The sequence below is a fragment of the Centruroides sculpturatus genome, unplaced genomic scaffold (assembly GCF_000671375.1).
Source record: "Centruroides sculpturatus isolate CEXI.00-Female unplaced genomic scaffold, Cexi_2.0 scaffold248, whole genome shotgun sequence".
In the NCBI taxonomy this organism is placed as follows: Eukaryota; Metazoa; Arthropoda; class Arachnida; order Scorpiones; family Buthidae; genus Centruroides; species Centruroides sculpturatus.
Window position 1 is genome coordinate 469,308 of NW_019384437.1, and position 23,236 is coordinate 492,543.

A 23,236-nucleotide genomic window follows, 5' to 3' on the forward strand; every position below is an offset into this window, starting at 1 on the left:
AACTCATAAGATGATACATCCACCAGGCTCAATAAAAACCTGTGATAATACAGTAGAGCGTCGATTATCCGAATCAATTGGGGACTGGGGTTGTTTGGAAGATCGATGTTTCGGATAACCGATTATGTACAAAAAAATATATTAATTTATCCCATCTTGACATTTTTCTCCGTTGCGTGTTGCTTCGCATTGAATTTTTATCGATGTTAAGCCTAACGAAGACTATTGTATTGTTAAAAATTATTTTTTTATTTTGTACAAACAAAATATATTGAAAAATATAAAAACAATAAAAAATTATACTTCAGAAGTTAATTTAATATCAAAAACATAAAATACTTGAGTATCCCAAGACATAGCCAAAGATTGCAGTGCCACAGCACTGGCGAAAATTTAAATTTGCTGACTGGAATTCTTTCGGATGATTGACATTTCAGATGATTGACTTTCGGATAATCGACGCTCTACTGTAATAGTTTAATCTATTACTACTATCAATAAATTGTTTATTTTTAATAATCTTATAAGAATTTTCAGAAATTGGACAAAACAAAGCAGCTATTAATAATATATAATTATATTGAACAAAATATATTTTCTTTTATTTCTATAAAACTAGTAGCCCGGGATGCTTCCTAGTGGGCGTTCTTTACAAATTCCCAAGAGGCACGATTCCTTTGACTTTTTTATTCCTATCAATATGCTCTACATCTCTGTTAAAGTCCCAATCGCGTCATAAGGATCTAGATTCCTACCTATTAAACGTTCTATAAATACTTTAAAATAGTTTAATTTGTTTATTTACCTTCTCTTGTAAACCTCAATTTTAAATGTATCCGCCATTTTTTCAACAAATTTCCTGTGAGTCAATGCATGACGTTCATTAAAAGTCATGGGATGTTGTAAACGTGCGGCGCAAGGTTAATCAAGGCATATAATAAGGCAAGGCATATAATAATTATTTATACTATTCCGTGGTATAAATAATAAATTCATATCAATAATAAATTCCTATTACAAATAAAAATAAATTATTGTTAATTTAAAATCATTGTTAGGCTGCCTCTAGTGTCTGTTTTTGGCATACCATTACGCGGATGGACACGCATTGAATGGGTTATATAGATAGATTTATGTAACTTATTTATTTCATCATAATACTTAAAAGAATACAGTAATATACCAAACTTATGCAATAGGTGGGACCGAGCAATAACCTCATCGGGGTATAATTTTGCAATTTGTGTAAAATCAAAGTCAGATGTATTTAAGCTAATAAATGTTCTTGTTAATCTTATCTCGTCTTTTGATTCGTTCACGGTTACAAGAAATCTCCACACAGTCTCAAGTTTCCTTAGATATAACAAACATAGAAATAAATAACACAAAATAAATTGTAGCTATGCGTCGATTCCGCGCAGCACGTCCGAACATGTAAGCTAAACAATAGTGTGGGGGGAGTGAGTAATCAAGAGTTGCATGGCGCTCAAACAAAAAACGAATTGATGAGATTTGAAAATCGCGTAAGTCGAGGTATCTATATATATAACCCATTCAACAGGTGTCCGTCCTTCCTTCCTTCCGTCCGTCCGTCCCGTAACCGTTTGACAACCGACACTAGAGGCGCCCCTATCGTGTGTCATATTTCAAACATTCAAATTAACAATTTTAATTCTTATATAAATTAACAATATGAATTATTATTATTCATTTGGCAATAAATTATTATTTGGTCAATATAACAATATAAATAATTCAGTATATTTGTAATATGAATTTATTATTTCAGGGGCTTATATCTCGCAAAGGGTCGCGAGTAGGGGTATGGTTCCTTTGCCTTTATTGTTCGCACAAGGGGCNTGAAAACTAAATATACAAGGATAATATTTTATTTATAATGTTCAAAAATTAAGTAAAAATTGTCAGAGAAGTATAAGAAATTAAAACATATTAAATGTGTGTGTTATGATGTTACAGATCTGTTCGAAAACAAATGTCCTTTATGATGAGTCGGCAACAGATACATTTTGTTTTGAATGATGATACTGATGAACAGGAAGAACTCAGTGAAATTCTATCTAACACACATTTGAATGCCCATTTCCTGACACTGGGAAGAGAAGTGAGTTTAAATTAAATAGATTTGGATAAACATTACTTAATTAAATGATTTGATGATTGTAAAATTTTTACTTTTACATTATAAAAGTCAATTATGAGCATAAAATAACAGATATAAAATAGATGTAAATGCAGTTAAAGGACCTTTCTTTAATTTGAATGTTTATCATATTTTTGTAACTTATTATCAAAATCTAAATTAATTGGTGTTATAGTATTAGATATTTCTGGTGTTGCTCTTAGTACTGTATCTTTCAGTGCTGCTAAACATAAAAAGTATTAGCAATTGCTCAGTTGAGTTAGTTTAGCTATTAGATTTTTGAATTGTTTCCTTGATGTTTGAGTAGTCACTTGGCAAATGTTTTTTCCATTTTACCATTTGACAATGTAATTTAATTTGGTTAACAGTTTATTTTTAATGATAGGAATTTTAATAAAATTTGAATGTGTATTTTTTTTTTATAAATTTTGTTTACAATTGTTAAATTATTATGTATTAATATTTTCATATATAAAATTTTTATGGACTTACTGTGTAGCATTAATGAAAGTTTAACTATAATTATTAGAGATAAGATGAATGTCCAGATAATGCAGATATTAAATACAGTGGTGCCTCGTATAACGTACGTCTCGAATAACGGACTTTCTGTTTGACCGTTACGTGACTCGAGCAACGGACTTGCTGCGAACAACGGACTTTCCGTTCGGCAGTTACGTGAGACGAACAATGGACTTTTTTTGAACAAGTGCGAATGATGTTTCCACTCTTTTGCCGTTGCCAATGACAATCTGCTATTTTTAGGATATATTAATATTATTAGAATGTATTATTAGTATATCTGAAGTAGAAATGTAATGTAGACTAATATATGTTGATGATTTAAATAAACATTAAATGTAATGTAATATATGTTGACGATTCAAATAAACGAAATGTAATTGTGTAGATGCCGAGGTGACAGGACGAAAAGAGGATGTAAAAAACAAACGGAGCGAGAGTAGCTCGTAGAAGTGTTTAGTGGTCTTAATTAATAAAGAATTATTTGTATCATATAATCTGGCAAGTTAAGTCATTTATAATGCATCATGGCTTCTAAAAAAAAAAAGAAAGGTGATTTCAATTGAAACAAAGCAAGAAATCATCAGGAGTGAAAGTTGACAAAAACTTTCTTGTCGAATGGGGAGAGGTTCAGGAGTTTACCAACACTCATTATCCAAACAGAGCTGAGGCCAACAGGATCAATGATCTCTACGATGACACCTTTGTCCGTCATTTCCGACAGGTGTTAAAGAAGAAAGAGAAACAGACCACCTTGGTCATGTTTTTCAAGAAGCCAGCGGGCAAAAAACAAAGGATGGAACAAGAGAAGTTGACCCTGCAAGTTCCGGTAGCCTCTCCTGAATCTGACTCCGATTAAAAAACAATAAAAAAAGNGATTTTTGAAATGTTTCCTTGATGTTTGAGTAGTCACTTGGCAAATATTTTTTCCATTTTACCATTTGACAATGTAATTTAGTTAACAGCTTTTCACCTAAATTGTGAATAATGATAGGGATTTTAATAAAATTTGAATATGTGTATTTTTTTTTATAAATTTTGTATACAATTGTTAAATTATTATATGTATTAATATTTTCATATATAAAATTTTTATGGACTTACTGTGTAGCATTAATGAAAGTTTAACTATAATAATCAAAGATAAGATGAATGTCCAGATAATGCAGATATTAAATATATGGTCATCTGGAATCTTATTAAATTTTATCTGTGTAAAATAAAATATGGTTGATGCATAGATTGAATTAATTTTTTGATTACTACACTCGGTACCTGAATTCATAAGAAGAATAAATTTGTTTAAAATTCAAATTTGAAGTGTTTGGTAGATATAAAAGTTTAATAGAAGGAAATAGTAAAAAATAGAAGTTTGCATGTTTATTATTGAAAGAACAAATATGGGTAGAAGTTTACCTAGGTAGTCCCAATGGTGGCACTTCCGGTTACCATCTTGTTTGTGAACACGACATCCACAAACAAGATGGTGACCAGTGCAGCTACTTACTAAACCAGCATTTAAAGAAATAATCTTTCATTCACCATTGACATACTTCTAATTCCTTTTCTCCGATTTATTCAGAAAAAACATGGTTCAGATGATTCTATCGTAACTTTATCCTTTTCCATTGTAGAAACTTTTTCTGCATTCTTAAGGAACCAATTTTTGCGAAATTTGAAAAATCGAAAAAAACCACTTTTTTCAATTGAAATGAAGAATTTTTTTATGTAATAACAATGAACAGGCATTCAAAAAAGACCTTTTTTTATTAAAATAGTCGTTAAGGGGTTAACACACGTCTACATTCTTCCTGTTATGACTTTCAGATTTATTGGCACTTACTTAATCATATGCTGAACAAACAGGTCTAACCTTTCTCCTAGTTCTTTTCATTTTGCTCACAACAATCTTGTCGATTTCAACAACCTTTCCAGGTCCATCCAATTTTCATTCCAGTAGATGATGAAACAATCATAATGTGTGGTATGAAATTCGCCCATTCAACAGCTGTTCGACTACTCACACTCACAACCAAACAGCTGACGCTCAATGTGCATTCTATGCAGATTAGATGCCAAATAAACAATAAAGTAGTTCCCCACAAAATTTTTCCAAATTTAAGTTGAAAAATTACTTCAAATGATGAACTGTTTATCTTGTATTTGTGACATCTAAAAGAAACAGAATCACAATCCTTCCGATTATTTAATTTACGACGACCATCAAATTTCGAACAAACTGCATCTGCAGGTTGCATACCAACTGATGTATTTCTCTTGTCACAATTAAATTCTGAATATTTTGATATTATAAAATGAAAAAAAATCTCTTGAAGCACACTTTTGCCAAAAAATTTGTTGATGTTTTCTAAGCTCTGCTATTATAACAATAAACGACAAAATGTGAATTACACACAAAAAAAAAAGATTCATACAACAATATTTAACTTTTTGAACCTAAAATTTAAATTACTTGTAACACAGTTATAAAATGTTAGGAAATGATGTTGGAAAACTTGTAAACTAAAGACAGCGACACCTAGATTGACTTTCAAAACACACGTCGGGATTCCGAAAGTGCTGCTATTGACACTACCTAGGTANTGGAAAACTTGTAAACTAAAGACAGCGACACCTAGATTGACTTTCAAAACACACGTCGGGATTCCGAAAGTGCTGCTATTGACACTACCTAGGTAAATTTCTACCATATAATGTAATGTTATCATTTGAGAGTTTGATTTTTAAAATTTATATCAAAATAGATAGTAATTTTTGAATTTATCAAATTTAGACTATATACTTTATTTAATTAATTTGAATGTGTATATCTTTTAGCCTGGTTAGGCCATATTTCTGGATTATTGAGAATTTCAGGCTTCTCAATAAAGCAGGTGTAGAAAATCTCCGCATAAATAACATCAAACTAAAAATAAATCAACCAATCAAAACAAATAAACATATTGAATGTAATATTATTATAGTATTGTAAATAGTTTATTTTATTATCAATATTTCTCCTTTTGTGAAGACATTTGTTGATTTTTTTTTTTTTTTGCCATGAAGCATAACAAATTTAGCATGTGCAGATAGCTTTCTGAAACAATTACTTCATCTAATTTATTTTTAACATTTCTTAGTTAATTGGAGTGAATAAATGTTTTGAATGCAGTATTAGTATTGTTTTGAAAATGGAATCTCCTGTTACCCCTGATTTCATTGTGTTTGAGAAGACATTTCCAAGGTTTTATAATCAAATGTAACTCTCTAAGAATTGATCAAGTTTGATGAAAAAAGGCAAAGGTCTAGATTGATTTTAGTTGCTGAGGTGTTGTGAAATTAAGATTATTTCAGTATTTATATTAGATTAAAGGTTTCCTAATTGCAGACAGCATTGTCAAATTTTCTTTCTTTGTAGCATAGTTTTCATATAATATCTGCCTATACCAAGACATTTTATGCATCTTACTGTGGAGGTCAGGCCAAGAAATGATTTGGCTTCTTTGGTCAGGACTGATAGATTAAATGATATCTAATGTAATTATACACACTTTATTAATTTAAATCAGAATTTTCTATTTGTTTAAAAATGTATTGGTGATCAGAATTATTTATAAAGATTATTGTTTAAAATTTTATTTAAAGTATTTCTGATAAATTTAAAAATGTTTAAATAAAATAAAATACAACAAAACTAATTCTCCATAATTTAACGTGACATTGAAAAGATATGACAGAATTTATTTATTGGTATTTCAGAAATTTTATATAACTGTATAAAAATTTGTAATTAAAATTTTTTATTTTTTAGCTTGATATTCTTGAACCAAAAACTCCTGATGACATTTATAAGACACATCTTGATAATACAAGTAAGAATTAAAATTTTTTAAAATTTGACTATTATTATAGTGATGATAAATATTTAATATTAAACTTTACTTGAAATATATAATATAGGACCATCATTTGGACCAGGAAGTAGTGTTGATTCTGCACGACAAAATTTAGCATCAAGTTTTGTTAATGGATTTGTAAATGCAGCTTTTGGTCAAGATAAACTTTTGATGGAAGATGGAAATAAATGGTTATTTAAAAACAAAGAACATGGTAAGTTTTAAATTTTACAAATTATTTTTTGATAAATGTACTGTATGCATGCAAGCTCATAAACTTTTCAGGAATGATCCCTTTTGAATGTAATTTCTAAATAAAATTAAAATGTTAGTTTATAGTTTGAAACAGGTGATTTTGATTTTTTTTTTAGTAATAACAGTGTATTAATTATATTCATTAAATATTTCTGAAAATTTTACTGTCGTACAAATAAATTGTATATTGGGTCTGTTAACATATTGCAATCATCATGAATCAATTATTAATGCATTATTAATGATTGAAAAATTAGTAATAAAACATATTTTTTACATGTATTTACTTATTATTGAAAACTAGAAAATTAAGACTTTTTAAATTCAATATATTATTATTTTAGAATGTCTTTCTGCATCTCTATGAAAAATTGTTATAAACAATTTTAAAAAAATAATTGTATAGACATTTTTTTTTACTACTAACATAAACAATTATTTTTAATGTATATAAATTCTTAATTTATTTAGGTATGTTGAGTGCAACTGCTTCTTTAGGATTAATTGTTTTATGGGATGTTGACAGTGGACTTTCACAAATTGATAAGTATTTATATTCATCTGAAGATTATATTAAGGTAATTTTTAATTTCCTTTGTAGATAAATCTTTTAAATAAACTTTTTATTATAAAATAAAATGAAAACATGAGTTTAGCAGAGTACCTGTATTTAGTAAACAAAATGACTGATTTGGCTTAGCAATAGGATTATTATTATATTTTTTAAAAAGATAATGTCTTCTGCAGACAAGGGGCAAAAATTTCTAGCCCTTCCTATTTTTGAAAGCCTGTTAAGAAGACTATACTCCAGATTATATGTTTCACTTGAATATCATTTTAAAAATACTATATCATCTTTGGTGCCATCATTTTATAGAATTTTTTATAACCTTAAACTTTTGAAGATTTTTACAATTCAATTTTTAGATAGTACTCGGGAAAAAAAAAATAGATAGTACTTGAGTGACACATTTTACTCAGGCACTGGTAGATTGATTTCTCCTTTACATTATGGAAGGGAGACATTAAGAAACTTAGAGAATTTTGAAGAAAGAAAGAATAACGGAAGCAAATTGAATCAAATAAGTCATGTGTTGAGAAAATATGCACAAACAATCTTCTTTATAACCTAGATAGCATAACTGATACTCTTCCAGAGTATTCTAAATTAAATTAAAATTAATAACTTTAATAATTATATTAAAAAATTAATCATAAGTTGACTGCTTACATTTAGCCAAATTACTTTGTCACATATTATTAATTACACTTAAAATAGCCTGAAAAAATCCAATAGATTGTTTGATAATTCATAATGTCATCAGTCAAGCTTGCATTGATTCCAGATTTCTTGTAATAAATTTATTATTAAATTTAATACTTCTAGTACCAAATTATGTTAATTATCATTTAAAATATCCCCATAATTTTGCTGATTCTTTGACTGTTTCTGATTACTGTTCTTATTGCACATTTCTAACAAAAAAGCTTGTGTATAGATTATTTAAAAACCATCACTATTGCAAAATGTATGGCAAGTTTTTAATAATTGTCTCTTGTCCAGAAAGTGTCCATTAAATCCAGACACTTCGTTATTAGTTATGAATATTTGTCCAGTTATGTTTTTAGGAAGTTAATATACAATGTTAGCTGGCTACTGTTGAAGATTTCCTTATGAATGTCAATCAATGATGACAAAACAATATTCATATGGTATTATAATAGTAGCATACTAATCCATAGTTTAATTATCTGTAAAAAAATATAAAAATCATAATTCTTGTCTTAGTATTTACTTTTGAAACTTTTATAATAAATTAATTAATTTTAACTGGTTTCAGAGAATATTTAGCTAGTGGATTGATTTGCTAAAACTAGCTTGGAGAGAGCACNTTTCGAAAAATTCCCAAATAAAATTGTGGGGTTTTCCTCTTTCCAAGTCTGACCTCTCACATTAACCACAAACAACATACCTATACCAGTGCACAAGAAATTAACATATTTTTACTAACATTTTTATTTGTTCATAAGAGACATCTTTATGTATATAACACAGACAAGATGGCTACATTAAAATCAAACAATCTTTTATGAACACTTTACAAGTTCAATTTAAAATTAGATGTAATTTGTTCTAGAAATAAAGTTTAAAATTATTTCTCGTATCCATCACAAAATGAATTTTGTTTGTGTTTATTATATCCCAGTATTGGAAAGTTATTTATTAACAATATAAATTTCATTATTTTATGAAATTTTTTTTAATATAATATGTAATATTTATTTAAAATTAACATTTTAGATTGGGACTTGCTTATGCTGGATCTAATAGAGCTGATGTATTGAAGTTATTGATTCCTGTATTAAGTGATTCACGTTCAACAATGGAGGTAAATATTTGAAATATAAATTGTTGATTTCTAAATTATTTTAAAATAATACAAAAAATAATAATAATTTCTCTTTCAAAAAATAATAATAATCTCTTTCAGGTGATAGGAATGACAGCTTTGGCTTGTGGTATGATTGCTGTAGGTTCATGTAATTCACATGTCTCTGAGATCATTATGGAAAATTTATTAGAGAAAAGTGAAGCAGATCTAAAAGATACTTTTGCTAGATTTTTACCTTTGGGTATTGGTCTATGTTACTTAGGTAAATATAATTAATTTAAATTAAGTAAGTAAGTAATTTTTATTGGTGTAGAAGGCTTTTGCCTGTTACAAGGGCATTTTATTTTATTAATTTAAATTACATTTAATAATTTATTAATATTCCACAATTGTTCTGCCATTTAGGACATACATTATATTTGATTTTTTTTAACTATTACATCAGTATTTTTAATGATGTATAGTTTAATTGTGCAAAAACTTTTACAATAGTAACAACTATAATTCAAAATAACTTTATACCAAATAGCTATACTTTAATAGTAATTGCTAATCTGCATGTAGATATACATTAAGAGTTTTTTTTTTATGAAAAGGTAAACAACAAGAAGGAATTGATGCAATGATTGAAACTTTTCAAGTAATACCAGAACCATTTCGAAGCATGGCTCTTACCATGATTGATATCTGTATGTATGCAGGTAAGAATTTAATATGTTATATTATTATGAAATAGATACAAAATTCCTTGCTACAAAATTTAAAAGTATTTATGTTTACTGTAATTGAAAGTGATGCCTGTCATTTATTAGCTGCAGAATCAGCTAATGAATGACAAGCAGAACATATTTATATATGTGTATGTGTGTGTATAAGAAAAGATTATACAGTCGACCACCCCCCCATAACACGGTAGATACCTNAAGTGATGCCTGTCATTTATTAGCTGCAGAATCAGCTAATGAATGACAAGCAGAACATATTTATATATGTGTATGTGTGTGTATAAGAAAAGATTATACAGTCGACCACCCCCCCATAACACGGTAGATACCTTCCAGTTTTTATGAATCCATTTTCTATGAGTCCAGCCAATCACAGCCCAGCACATATGCATTTTACAGACTACGGCTGTTTGAAAGGTTTCTTCCATAAAATTAATCGATTCTAGACTAATACGTATAATTTTTTTGGAATAATCCATATAAACTATGCTATAAACAAAAAATTGTAGGATTACTTACCGAGCGTGCATCATTTGACTACGCCATTGCTTAAGCTTGTTTTCGTCGTGGAGCTTGTCATCGAATGGCACTCGCATGCTTCCTGATAAATTATATTTTTTGCAAAAAATTTGCTGAACTTTGGCGACATCATTAATATAAATATAATTTTTATGGACATTAAATAATAAATGGTTTTTAGTAGGTCCACTGCTCGTTTAAACNTGACAAGCAGAACATATTTATATATATATGTGTGTGTGTGTGTATATATATATAAGAAAAGATTATACAGTCAACCCCTGTAACATGTTAGATATGTTCTGGTTTTTATGAATCCATTTTCTACAAGTCCAGCCAGTCACAGCCCCAGCACATATGCAATTTACGGACTACAGCTGTTTGAAAGGTTTCTTCCATAAAATTAATCAATTCTAGACTAATTCGACTCAACATTTCCAAAATACGTATAATTTTTTGGGAATAATCCATATAAACTACGCTATAAACAGAAAATTGTAGGATTACTTACCAAGTGTGCACCATTCGAGTACGCCATTGCTTAAGCTTGTTTTCGTCATGGAGCTTGTCATCGAATGGCGCTCATGTGCTTCCTGATAAATTATTTTTTATTTGCAAAAAATATACTGAACTTTGGAGACATCATTAATATAAATATAATTTTTATGGACATTAAATAACAAATGGTTTTTAGTAGGTCCGCTGCTCATTTAAACTCAACAATTTGTACAATATCCACTATTGATCTTGATTCGACCAATCCTGTCGTGACATGAGTCGGCGATGATGCTTTTCTGAATTATACGAGTTTTTTCTAGCATGTTTGTACGAATACTGTCTCAATTTTTTGCCATGATATAGGAATCCAAACTATAGGAACCCGTGTTATAGGGGGGGTCAACTGTATATACATGCATAAGAAAAGACTTGTTTTCCAGACTTTGTGTTTTCTAGTGTTAAAATTAGAATCTGAATGCTCAAACATTGTTTTGTTACTTTTTAAAGTACATTTTTGTTTATTGTATGTGTTCCTACATNCACTGCTTGTTTAAACTCAACGATTTGTACAATATCTGCTATTGGTCTAAATTTGACCAATCCTGTTGTGACATGAGTTGGCGATGACGTTTTACCGAATGATATGAGTTTTTTTAGCATGTTTGTACAAATACTGTCACAATTTTTTCGCCGTGATATAGAAACCCATATTATAGGGGGATCAACTGTGTATACATGTATAAGAAAAGACTTGTTTTCCAGACTTTGTGTTTTCATATAGTGTTAAAATTAGAATCTGAATGCTCAAACATAGTTTTGTTACTTTTTAAAGTACATTTTTGTTTATTGTATGTGTTTCTACATACATAGATATTAATTTTGATTTGTATTGTTTCTTGTTGAAATTAGTTTAATTTTGAAAACTCAAAATATATAGTTCCATATAAGTGTTAATATTTGTATATGATTAAAGTATTAGAAGTTATAAGTTTTTTAACCATTTTATTTTAAAACAATGCTAGTTATTCACTTTGACTGAGGTTTAAGAATTTTTAATAGCATTCAATGAAAATTTTCAATGTAATTCATTGATAAAGCATATTTCAAAGCATGATATATATCTACACAAAGCTAGAGTACTGTTTTGAAAAAAATTGAAATGCTTATATGCATTGAAAATTATTAGGCTTTAACAAAAATATATAAAACTGCAGCAGTTTCAAATTTTCTTTTGGATTTAAGAGAATTAAAAACATTTATTTCTGTCATATATTTTTTTACTGTAAACTTGTTATTTTAATTATTAGATTATTTATAATTAGTTGTTTTATTTTACATATTTNAATTAGTCAACGTGCACGTGCTAATTAGTCAGCATAACGAGTGAATGACCTGTTGGCTCAGTGCCAACGACGATCGTATAAAAACGATCGTCACGGGAAGTTCAGGGCGATCGTCCCCTCAGTGCGACTGTCCCTCCGCGCGATCCTCAGGAAGGTCTGAATACAGTGTCTCCCATCCCGATCCTGTCCGAGGAGAAGCCGGTAGAAGACATAAGCCTGTGACAGACAGCCAGCTTCCATAGTCCAGAATGATCTTCGCATACCATCCTCCGACATAAGGTATAACTGACCGCCACTATAACTCTCTTTGTAAACGCTCACGCGGCATAGTGAATAGTTACAGCTCCCTTATAGATAAATTTATGTTATCCGCATCTAAGCTATATCCTGTAAATTACTTTAGTTATATAATAAACCTTTATCTTGTTATTTGTTAAACCTGTCTCCTATCTATCCGAGGAAACCTGTCGACTTACCGACGCACTCCCCACTCGTTTTGCCCTCCTAGCCATCCTACGACTCCGAGATCGGGCTTTACCAGCCTGTGCAGATTAAGTGGTCAGTACGAGATTAACCCCTGACCCACTGCGTATCCCACATATGTAACTTATTTATTTCATCATAATACTTAAAAGAATATATTCAAAATTCACAACAAAGTTAAAAAAGTGAGTGAATAGAACTAATAGTACTTGCTCTTGAATATAAACCCATTAGTTTAATTTGAATGAAATTAAACTATTGTAATTATCATAATGCATTATACAGTCGACCCCCCCCTATAACACTGTTGATTTTTCCATTTTATATAAATTCCATGTTGTACGAGTCACTTAGATTTTATAAATACGTGTGCCGGGCTGTGAATGGATCACATATTTGTAAAATCTAAGTGACTCGTACAGCATGGAATTCATATAAAACGGAAAAATCAACAGTGTTATAGGGGGGTCGACTGTAATTATTTGGTATCATAAATTGATATTGTATTTTAAATGAGTATTACTCTTTGTTTCTAAACAAAAATAATTTTATCTTTCTTTAATAAGATCATTACAATTATCTAATTTTTTTTAGGAAGAACAAATATAGTAATCTTTAATTAAAAATGACAGATATGATTTCTTGTTAATTATGTTTTTTATCTCAAAAAATTTTTGTTGTTTTTTTTATAGTTCAATAATAATGTGTTTTTTTTATTGCATTTAATTCTCTATTGAAATAAGAAAAATTGAATATTTTCAGGCTGGTGCACTTCTGGCATGTGGAATTGTGAACTGTGGAGTTCGCAATGAATGTGATCCAGCTTTGGCTCTGTTATCTGATTTTGTAACACACAATAATTTAATGATGAGAATTGGTGCAATTGTTGGGTTAGTAAAAGTTTTAGTATTTGAATATTATAATTAGTCAAAATCTCATACCAGTGTTTTTTAAGGTAATCACATATTACCATGAATAAATATTTAGAGTTGGACTGCTTGTTTTCAGATTGCTTGGACTTCTCTGAGAACAAACATGAATGAGAAACATTCATTAAAATAAATTTTTAAAGATATTCTAATAAACAAATTCTGAAGAATACCTTTGTCAAAAAATTTAATTCTTTTTTATATAATTTTTTTAGACATTGCACTATACATTGAATGACTATTTAACATTTTTAGCTTCCGTTTGTTATAAGTTACAAAGTTACAAGATTATAGTAACAACTTATGTAAGAAAAAACACAGCAAATGTAGTTACAAGAGTGAACTCAAAATAGCAAAAATAAGTATTATAAAAGATAGGCTTACAAAACTAAACAGTCATAAATTAATAATAAAATAAACTAGTATAAATTTATTTTTTCAAAATTAATTCATAAATTATTTTTTTGCATCAAATTAAGTTTCTGCATGTAATGTAATCTGATGGCTGTCACTGAAGAATTACTTCTTTCATATGTGGAGTTGTACTGCTTTCTGTTTGTATATACAGTTCTTGCAAATGTTTCTCAGATTTTCTTTGGCGGTTTAAACCAGGACTACAAAATTGCCAGTCAATCATTTTGCTAGAAACCAATCAAAGCTTGACTTTGCTGTATGATCAGGACATTGTTATGCTGAAATTTGAAGCATAACAATGTCCTGATCATACAGCAAATTTCTGAAAATGACAACAAGTGGTCAATCATATTCTGATATTGCATTAATGTACTTAGTTAAAAATGAAGTAATTATTTTTTATTTAATTTTTTTCCTGCAGACTGCTCAGATCATCATCAGAATCACCATCTTGTCATTTTGAAAATATTCTTTCTTTCCACATGTGCCAATAAAATTGCCAGCATCTGGCCCAACTAAATTGAAATTTTTTTAGCATTGAATATTACTCTTTTGTTTGTATTCTAGGCCTTTACTTGTGTAAATTTCAGTCACTGAGTTTTTCTGTTATGTTTGGGCTAAAGATGCTGAATGGCCTTTTCTATATTTGTATGATGAAAAGTTTGGTTAAAAACTGAAGAAAATAATGCAAATTTAAAGATTAAGATGTCTTTCCAATGTGCCAAAGCATCTAAAGAAGTCCCAGATCTGATTTATTAACTTTCTTAACAGTTGATCTTTTCTGGTGCTCAGTCAACTTAGGCCTTCCAGGAGACTTTTTTTAAAACCATAACCATTCTTCAGTTGCATAAAATTGTTCACAACATTGTGATTGTTTTCAAAATTTTTGAAATTTCTGTTTGATTTTCCACATTTCTTTAAAGCTGTAATTTGATATTTCTTCTTTTCTGTAATGTGTTTTTTCAACCCATGACATTAACTTGCTACTGTGCCACAAACAGCTGTTGAAATTGTAAACTAAAACTTAGTGGTCAAATGAACACATGTAAATGTAACTTTGCATGAATGGGAAACAACACTCATACTCTGTCAGAAGATATCTTAGGTGGACATGTTTTTTTTAAACATCCACAGAAAATAAAAATTCTTCCTTTTTTAACAAAAGAATTGATACAAATTGTTTTTCTGTCTTATTGTTACACTCCTGAATGTGAGACAGTGTAAATTTTTCAATAATTTGCATATTTTTTAAGAATAAAATGATTGTGGGTTAACCTAACATTATGAAACATACTGTGTGTTAACATTTATAGATTAAATATTTCTAAAAATGCTTTGCACCTGGTTGCTTGTTATATTTTAGTTTTTTAATTATAACTAGATTTTTCTCTGAATAAAATTAAATGTATGAAAAAATATGTAAAAAATAATGAAACCTAAATATTTATTAATGTGACAATGCCGAAGGATCCTCCTTTGCTTCATCACCACAGGACCGAAGGGTCAACATTGCATCAGTGAAGACTACAATGCTTAATTTATCAGGACTGACACCACTGTGTCTTCTGGGTAGACACAGAGACTGTTACGTTTGCCTTTACGTGTGAGCAGTCGCGTCTGTGGGTGGTTGGACTCAGGATGGAGACCGTGTGAGGAAGTGCACCCAACACAATTCTAACAATAACAAAATTTGTTAATAAACTAGTTCTACAAAATGGTATTTACCTTAAAGCTTCTTCGCGAGAACTGAGTTGGAGAGAGAGAGATTACATAACATCGCAGGTCGTTATAAATACCTGAAGCACTATGTACAGATTTCCAGATCTCTGTGGAGTCGTTGGAGAGCCTTGGGAATGTCTATGTTGGCTTGGATGGCAATTAAAGTTTATCAAAAGTTGAGATCCGTTAGTTCTTTGTAAGTGTTCCCTGTATATTCAGGAGGGGCGCGCAGTGACGAGCGATGATGATAAATCCTTTCGGCTGGCATGCAGGGAATACTCTCACAAACTCGCGACCCATTTCACTGTTCCTTGAGGTCTCCTCTTTATTTCCAAGTCACGTTGTCATTTTCCACCAATAGTGAATTTTTTGTTGTAGTTCCCAGTGACACATTCTGAGTTCCCTGGGAAAGAAAACGACTGGGAAGAAAATGCACTCATCCTCTGGTAATAAAATGGAAAGTTTTTTCTCTTTGAGATTTAAATAAATTTTCTTTTCAAAACGAAAAATGAATTTTCTTTCGAAAAATTCCCAAATAAAATTGTGGGGTTTTCCCCTTTCCAAGTCCGACCTCTCACAGATCTATACAAGAACTACATATGAAAATAGGAATAAAGAAATCAATGAAGTGAGAAATAAATTTATATTAAATAACTACCCATATAATTTACTGAAAAAATGGGAGACAATATTTTAACTATTGATATGATGTTAAAAAACAAAAAGAAAAAGCAAATGTTAAAGAAAAACAAATAAATTTAGCACCAACCATAAAAAATACATCAAGTAAAATAATAAATATGAATAAAAAAGAAAAAATTGATATCTTACAGGAAACAAGAGTTATCTACAATTAAAATGTACAGTATAAGCCAAGAATCAAAAATATATACAGGAGAAACAGGAAGAAAACTGGAAAAAAGAATTAAAAAACATTTAACAGGAATTAGATTGAAATATATAAATTCACCGTGATTGAAACATGTAAATGAGAACTGTAATATAGATACCTCAGAAATTAAAATAGTTGATAGGGAAAAAAATATTTATAAAAAAAAAATTTTAAGAGCATTTAATAATCATTAATGCTAAAAATAAACTGAATGTAAATGATGGTATGCAAATTTTTACGATTGGTATAATGATATAAAAATGACCACCAGTATATGATTAAACTGTATCTCAGAACTCTTGTACACTAGAATATTATGTTATTATTGTGTTTTTCTATCACTAAAGAGAAACTGTTATATAATACAGTTCGAAATACATATGATGTGGTTACATCTCTTCAATAATAAAAAAAGGCTGTTTAAAAAAAATTAGTATTCTTTTCTGTGTTACATTTCGTGTTGTATCTTTTTTATTTTCATTCATTTTGTTATTATTTTAAAATGAGTTGTTTTTGCATTTGTGAGATACTATGCTATTATTTATAAAATTTAATATTTGAATTAAATTAAAAAGGTAAAACTAATATTTTGGAAATCAACAGGAAAGTTCCAGAGATTTTATCTCTTGACAATACTTCCTTTTGAAATGATACATCTTCCTGGGATGACTACTAACAGAAGTCAAAAAGCGAAATCTGGGATTGGACAATATTTGGACTCTATCCAATTTTACCAAATTTGTGTATGTCTAGAATTTGAGAAAAAGAACAGAATAAAAAGGAAAGTTGATGCAAGGTCAGTGAAGTTCAACAGAGTTTGAAAGAAAGTTAAAGTCAATTTAGACCAGAAAGACCCAACTGCCTCAGTCACTTAGATCCCCAAGTGGAATTGTGTTAGTGCTTATCAAAGGTTTAACATCAAAGGATTTTTGTGTCACAAACTTTCATTCCTGCAGTCCAAGAAAGGAATGAAGAACCCTCATTGTTCAGAGGTAATTATTGACATGTGATCAATTTGTAAACTCTCTCTCATGTGGAATTATCATAGGTGCAATTAGGTTATGCCAGACAGTATAGAAATTCCTTCTAGATGTAGTTTCTGTTGTTTGTAATGTGTAGTAATATTTGCTCATGCTTAAAATAAATCTTTGTTGTTTTACTATTAACTTTGTAGTAGAGTGAATCACTTCTGGGTTTCACATATTCCATTCGCTTACCTCAAAGTTCCCTCATACGAAATCACTCATGTGCATTCAAACGGTTTGTTGTGTCTCTCAAAAATAGAGGTGGTGTCAAAGCATCCTGACCCAGGAGTGTTTTTTTTTATACCCGTCACACATTTTTATCCATTTGTTTCAACTTATTTTTGTACAAAAAACAAGTCTGTTAAAAAAATGAACAAATTCAAATTTAATTAATAATTAGAGATAATTTTATTTATTTCTAATTATTAATTAAATAAAAGGTAATTCAAATAATAAAACCATAAAGAATATTTTGTCTCAAATAAAAACAACTTAAATATGAAATACAGTTTGTCAAAAATAATAATAATAATAAATAAAATAAACTTTAAAAAAAAATAAAAGCAGTAGACATGGTTAATAAAATAATTGTTAGTTTGTTTATATGGAAATTTCCATATATGCTTATTTTAATCTCAGAAATACTCATGTTAGATAAGATTATGAATAATATATTTTTTTGTGATATAATATTTCAATTTAAAAATTTATCAAAAAATATTTAATGGTAACTTTAATGTATTATTATTATTAATTAAAATTTTAAAAATAACTACTTACCTTTTGATAAGCTAGTAAACTTTTAAAGCATATATTTTATATTTATTTAATTAAAAAGGTATAAATAAACATTATTGTTAATAAATTGTAATAACAACAACATTACAAAAAATCAAAATCTGATAACACTAACCATTATCAATTTTTCATAAAATACTTCTATTTGCTATCAAACTTTCAACAGATTTCTAACAGAAGTATTTGATAAAAGGTTGATGATAATTAAGTTAATATTACTTACTGTTTTCATTGTTATAAACAAAATTACTGTTTTTTGCAATTAGTTTAAAATTTGAGTATAATTGAAGCATTTATATTATATGCTATCCTAAGTTACCAACATAAAATATAATATATTGTAATTTCTGTTACTGATTTATTTGATTTTTACTTTTCTAATATCTTCCTTTCATTATGATAAATCCATACTGTTAATTATTAAATGAATATATTTAATATCAATTTGAATCCATTTACCATGGCATAGATAAAAGAACAATCATAGTGTTAAAAGGAATGTCAACTATTTTTCATAACTATTTTTTGAGTTATGAGTTAATATTTACTTAAAAGTTACATATTAAACTTGATAATATTACCAAATGCATATTTTAATGTACTTTATTTATATTTACTTTTATCAATATTATTGTCATAACTCAATATTGATAAATTTTATATTGTGTTTGTTATCTTGTGATATCAATACTGAGTTATTGTTATAACTCAATATTGATAAACACAAGATAACAAACACAATATACTGACTAAACAAAATTTTTATAAAAAATTTATTTATAAGCAATGACTAACCTTTATCAAAAGCTAATCGAACTGCTTCAATTTCATCACTGAATCCAGAAACTCTGTATAATCCTTCTACTTCTAAACCTAGTGTATATAATTTTAATAAAATAAAATTTGTTTCATCTATTATTAATAATAACAAATTATTATTTTAAAAAATACCTCTATTTTCTATTTCTTTGATGCACATATCAACTACAAGTGGTCTCAACGTATTGTGTGCTTTGACTAGTGTAGTTAAATCAACCCCAAACATTCTTTTAACATACTTCAAATCAGGCAAACATTCATTTGGAACTTTTTCTGAACAATGTTTATGGGCACTGAATCCACAATCTACAATAAAAATTTAATTGCTTCATTAACTATTTTGCAATTTGCTTCAAATATAAAATCAAATTATAAATCCAACCTTCACACTTAACACCTTGAGCAATGAGTCCCCACATAAAATTACCACAAAAATCACACCAAGGCAAACCCTTAAAATTATGAACCTGAAAATAAAACAAATTATTATTATTATTAAAAAATTAATGAATTAATTTTCCTTAAAACAATATTTATATTTCACCTTAAAAGAATGAGGCTTCTGAAACTGTTGAACATCAATATCATTTGCTAATGTATCTCGAGAAGGAGACACATTTATCTGTAAAAATACAAACTGCACATAATATTGTCACATCAGCTCTTATTAAGAGAATCGTAAATAAAAATTAATAATAAAAGTTTTTCTTTTAAATTCTTAAAGTTATCATTTTTCCAGTTTAAAACACTTAATTTATAATTTTTGACCAATATCTTTTAAAGCTTTAATAAGTTATCTTAAAGTAGATGTTCTAAAGATTGAATGTTCTTCCAAACATCAGATTTAAATTACATCTACGATTAATGTATTTTAAATCTGAAACAAAAAACATTCCAGTTGACTTATTTTAACATGTATATCTAATTTTTAGCGTAACTAGAAACTATAAATTCATAAAGAACAAATAACTAAATATCACATTGATAACACAATAAAAACATTTAGAAAATAGGCTAAATGTTTAAGTAAGAGAATCAAAGATAAAGATATTTTAAAAACATTAAATAAAAAAAATTATTATATATATATTACAACCTATTATTTAGTTTCAATGAAAAATAAATAATTATGTGCAAAAACTTTTATTATTAGCTTTTATCATTATCATACTAAATTTACCTCTGAAGTAGCTTTCTCACAACTATCAGATGAATCAATATGATTAGAATCCGATTTACCAAGACTGCGATCTTTATGACTATTAAGACTTTGACGATGTTTATTTTTTTTTAATCTTCTTCTCTTATATGAATTAAGAGTCATATAGGGGCTATCCTCATATCTGGATTCAACACACATCATTGCAATATATTCTCCAGCATGTGCTTCAAGATATAAAGTGATTAGACCATCTGCTACTAAATCTTGTATTNAAATGCAGTGTGTAGCGTCTGTGTAATCCAAAACGAGTTGGTAGACGAACGGACAGCAATTGGTTAGAAAATGTACGTTTTATTTAAAAAATTCCTAATTCATAAGCCAACCCAAAATGCATATGAATTAGGAATTTTTTAAATAAAACGTACGTTTTCTAACCAATTGCTGTCTGTTCGTCTACCAACTCGTTTTGGATTACACAGACGCTACACACTGCATTTAGTTTTATTTTGTTTAAAATTATGTGTAATAAAGCAAAATATAAAAATTTGGTGGTGTTTTGAGCATTCGTGAAAAGAAAAATATATTTCCTTCTTTTTAATATTTAGGTTTTGATATACAGAAAATAAAATAAAAACTCTAATTAATACTAAATTTATATATTAATGTATTAGAGTATTAAATTTTTAACATATTTTTGTAATAAATTATTTTTTCATAAATATTAAATTAACATTTGGTGTTCTTTTTTAATCTGAAAATATTTTTTTTTCTATCTCTAATAACTTTCAGCTCAGTTATTGACAGTGAAATAGTTCAAGTATATGTGATGATTTTTCTTTTAACAGGAACAGGAAATGTATTAAAGATTCAGTCCTTACAACACATATGCAGTGAACATTATGAACCCAATGAAAAGGTATATTTTAATAGTAATAATTATAAAATGTTATATCAGAGAAAAAATTAAAAAGCTACTCTAATAGTCATCCAGATAGAAAAATTGTTACTTGTTTTTCTTCTTATTGACATGCATCTTTCATATACCTTAATTGCTTACCTGGAAATTGAATTCTGAATATTGTCATGATGTGAAAATGAATGACACACAAAATTGATAAATTCATTTCATACATTGTTTGACAAGCAAATTATTTACTGAATAATTAATCACATGGCACATCACTGATCAAGTAAACTATTGCTGAATAATTGTTTATATAATGTAAACATGATTTCTCTTAATAGACTGAAAAATTTCTAATGCATAAAATATTGGCTTTTTCAAAATGTTAAAGTGTGTTTTTTGCAATTTTATTTTGTAACTAAATATTAATTTAGTCTTAATAAAATTAATATTTTAATTTTTGCAGGAAGAAAAAAAAGATGATAAGAAAGACAAAGATGACAAAAAAGAAGATAAATCAACTTCATCTCCTGATTTATCATCTCATCAAGCCGTTGCTGTTTTGGGTATTGCATTAATTGCTATGGGTGAAGATATTGGTTCTGAAATGGCATTCCGAGCTTTTGGGCATCTGGTAATTGCTGAAAACAATTTCATTTATTTTCCTTTTTTCAATTTAGATTCTATATTATACTATTTTATAGTTAAGATATGGAGAACCTATTATCAAAAGAGCTGTCCCTCTAGCTTTAGCATTAATTTCTGTCTCCAATCCCAAATTAAACATTCTTGAAACACTAAGCAAATTTTCGCATGATAGTGATCCAGAAGTAACTTATAATGCCATTTTTGCTCTAGGAATAGTAGGAGCAGGTAAGAAAAATTTTTCATTATAGAATAATTTACATCATTATCATCAAAATATAATAAAATATTATTATAGGTACCAATAATGCAAGATTGGCAGCAATGTTAAGACAATTAGCACAATACCATGCAAAAGATCCAAACAGCCTTTTTATGGTAAGAATTGCCCAGGGTCTAGCTCATTTAGGAAAAGGAACTCTGACACTTTGTCCTTATCATAGTGATCGTCAATTAATGAGTCCTGTTGCAGTTGCTGGGCTGCTTGCAACATTAGTAGCTTTCTTAGATGTCAAAAACAGTGAGTTTTTATATGTGTGTGTGTGTATGTGTTTATATGCAAATGTATTTAAATAAAAATAAATCCTTATTTTATTTACAGTTATATTGGGAAAATCACACTATGTAATGTATCATTTAGTGGCTGCAATGCAACCTCGAATGTTAGTCACATTTGATGAAGAATTAAGGCCTCTTCCAGTACCTGTTCGAGTAGGACAGGTAAGTACAAACAATTTATTTCAGTGAGTATTAAATTATTTAACACAATACAAAAAAATATTTCTAAAATCAAAATTTTTAAAAATGGTTTTGTTTAATTTTCAACGTAAAAAATGACTTTGCATACATACCCATGAACTAAAACTGTATATTGAAGTATGCTAAACTTATTTTAATAACCCATTGAAATTATGCAATTATTGCAATAAAAAGCATTTTTATTGATACTGAATACAGTGACCAGTAATGTCCACAGCTGCCTAAAAGTAAATTTTAAACTTAATCATGAGCAGTTAACTAAGAATAATCTAGGTCCATTTGAGAAATATAACCAAAAGGAATTTATTAACTAATTCAGTATCTGATTTATTCACAGCAAGTGATCAATTTTTTCAGTGATTCTGTTTAAAATTT

At 28.4% G+C, this 23,236-nt stretch overlaps 2 protein-coding genes across 3 annotated transcripts in view; one reads left to right on the forward strand and one right to left on the reverse strand.

Moving 5' to 3' along the window:
• Nucleotides 1-23,236, forward strand: part of LOC111619984 (26S proteasome non-ATPase regulatory subunit 2-like) — a 59,520-nt gene that overhangs the window by 21,629 nt on the left and 14,655 nt on the right. Inside the window, 4 exon segments of the mRNA XM_023361827.1 lie at nt 6,495-6,555; nt 6,644-6,793; nt 7,306-7,412; nt 13,558-13,685. Of these exon segments, the coding sequence (XP_023217595.1) occupies nt 6,495-6,555; nt 6,644-6,793; nt 7,306-7,412; nt 13,558-13,685 (446 nt within the window).
• On the reverse strand, nt 17,835-20,817 carry LOC111619982 (N-chimaerin-like). Of its 2 annotated transcripts, none has more exons than XM_023361825.1 (6): nt 20,572-20,817; nt 19,936-20,013; nt 19,774-19,858; nt 19,524-19,697; nt 19,368-19,445; nt 17,835-18,132 (listed from the first exon to the last, which is right to left on the reverse strand). In XM_023361825.1, the coding sequence occupies exons 1-6, from the start codon at nt 20,752-20,754 to the stop codon at nt 18,110-18,112; spliced, it is 621 nt and encodes a 206-aa protein (XP_023217593.1). In that variant the 5' UTR covers nt 20,755-20,817; the 3' UTR covers nt 17,835-18,109. The 2 variants fall into 2 exon arrangements, with proteins under 2 accessions (XP_023217593.1, XP_023217592.1); XM_023361824.1 differs by having other exon boundaries at nt 17,836-18,132; nt 19,936-20,028.

Excerpts from the sequence above, each read along its gene's own strand:
- LOC111619982 (XM_023361824.1), bottom strand. The coding sequence starts at position 20,754 with ATGATGTGTGTTGAATCCAGATATGAGGATAGCCCCTATATGACTCTT. Across the intron at positions 19,859-19,935 it reads AGAAGCCTCATTCTTTTAAG|GTTCATAATTTTAAGGGTTT; the intron begins GTGAAATATAAA and ends TTTTATTTTCAG. Across the intron at positions 19,446-19,523 it reads CAAAGAAATAGAAAATAGAG|GTTTAGAAGTAGAAGGATTA; the intron begins GTATTTTTTAAA and ends TATATACACTAG.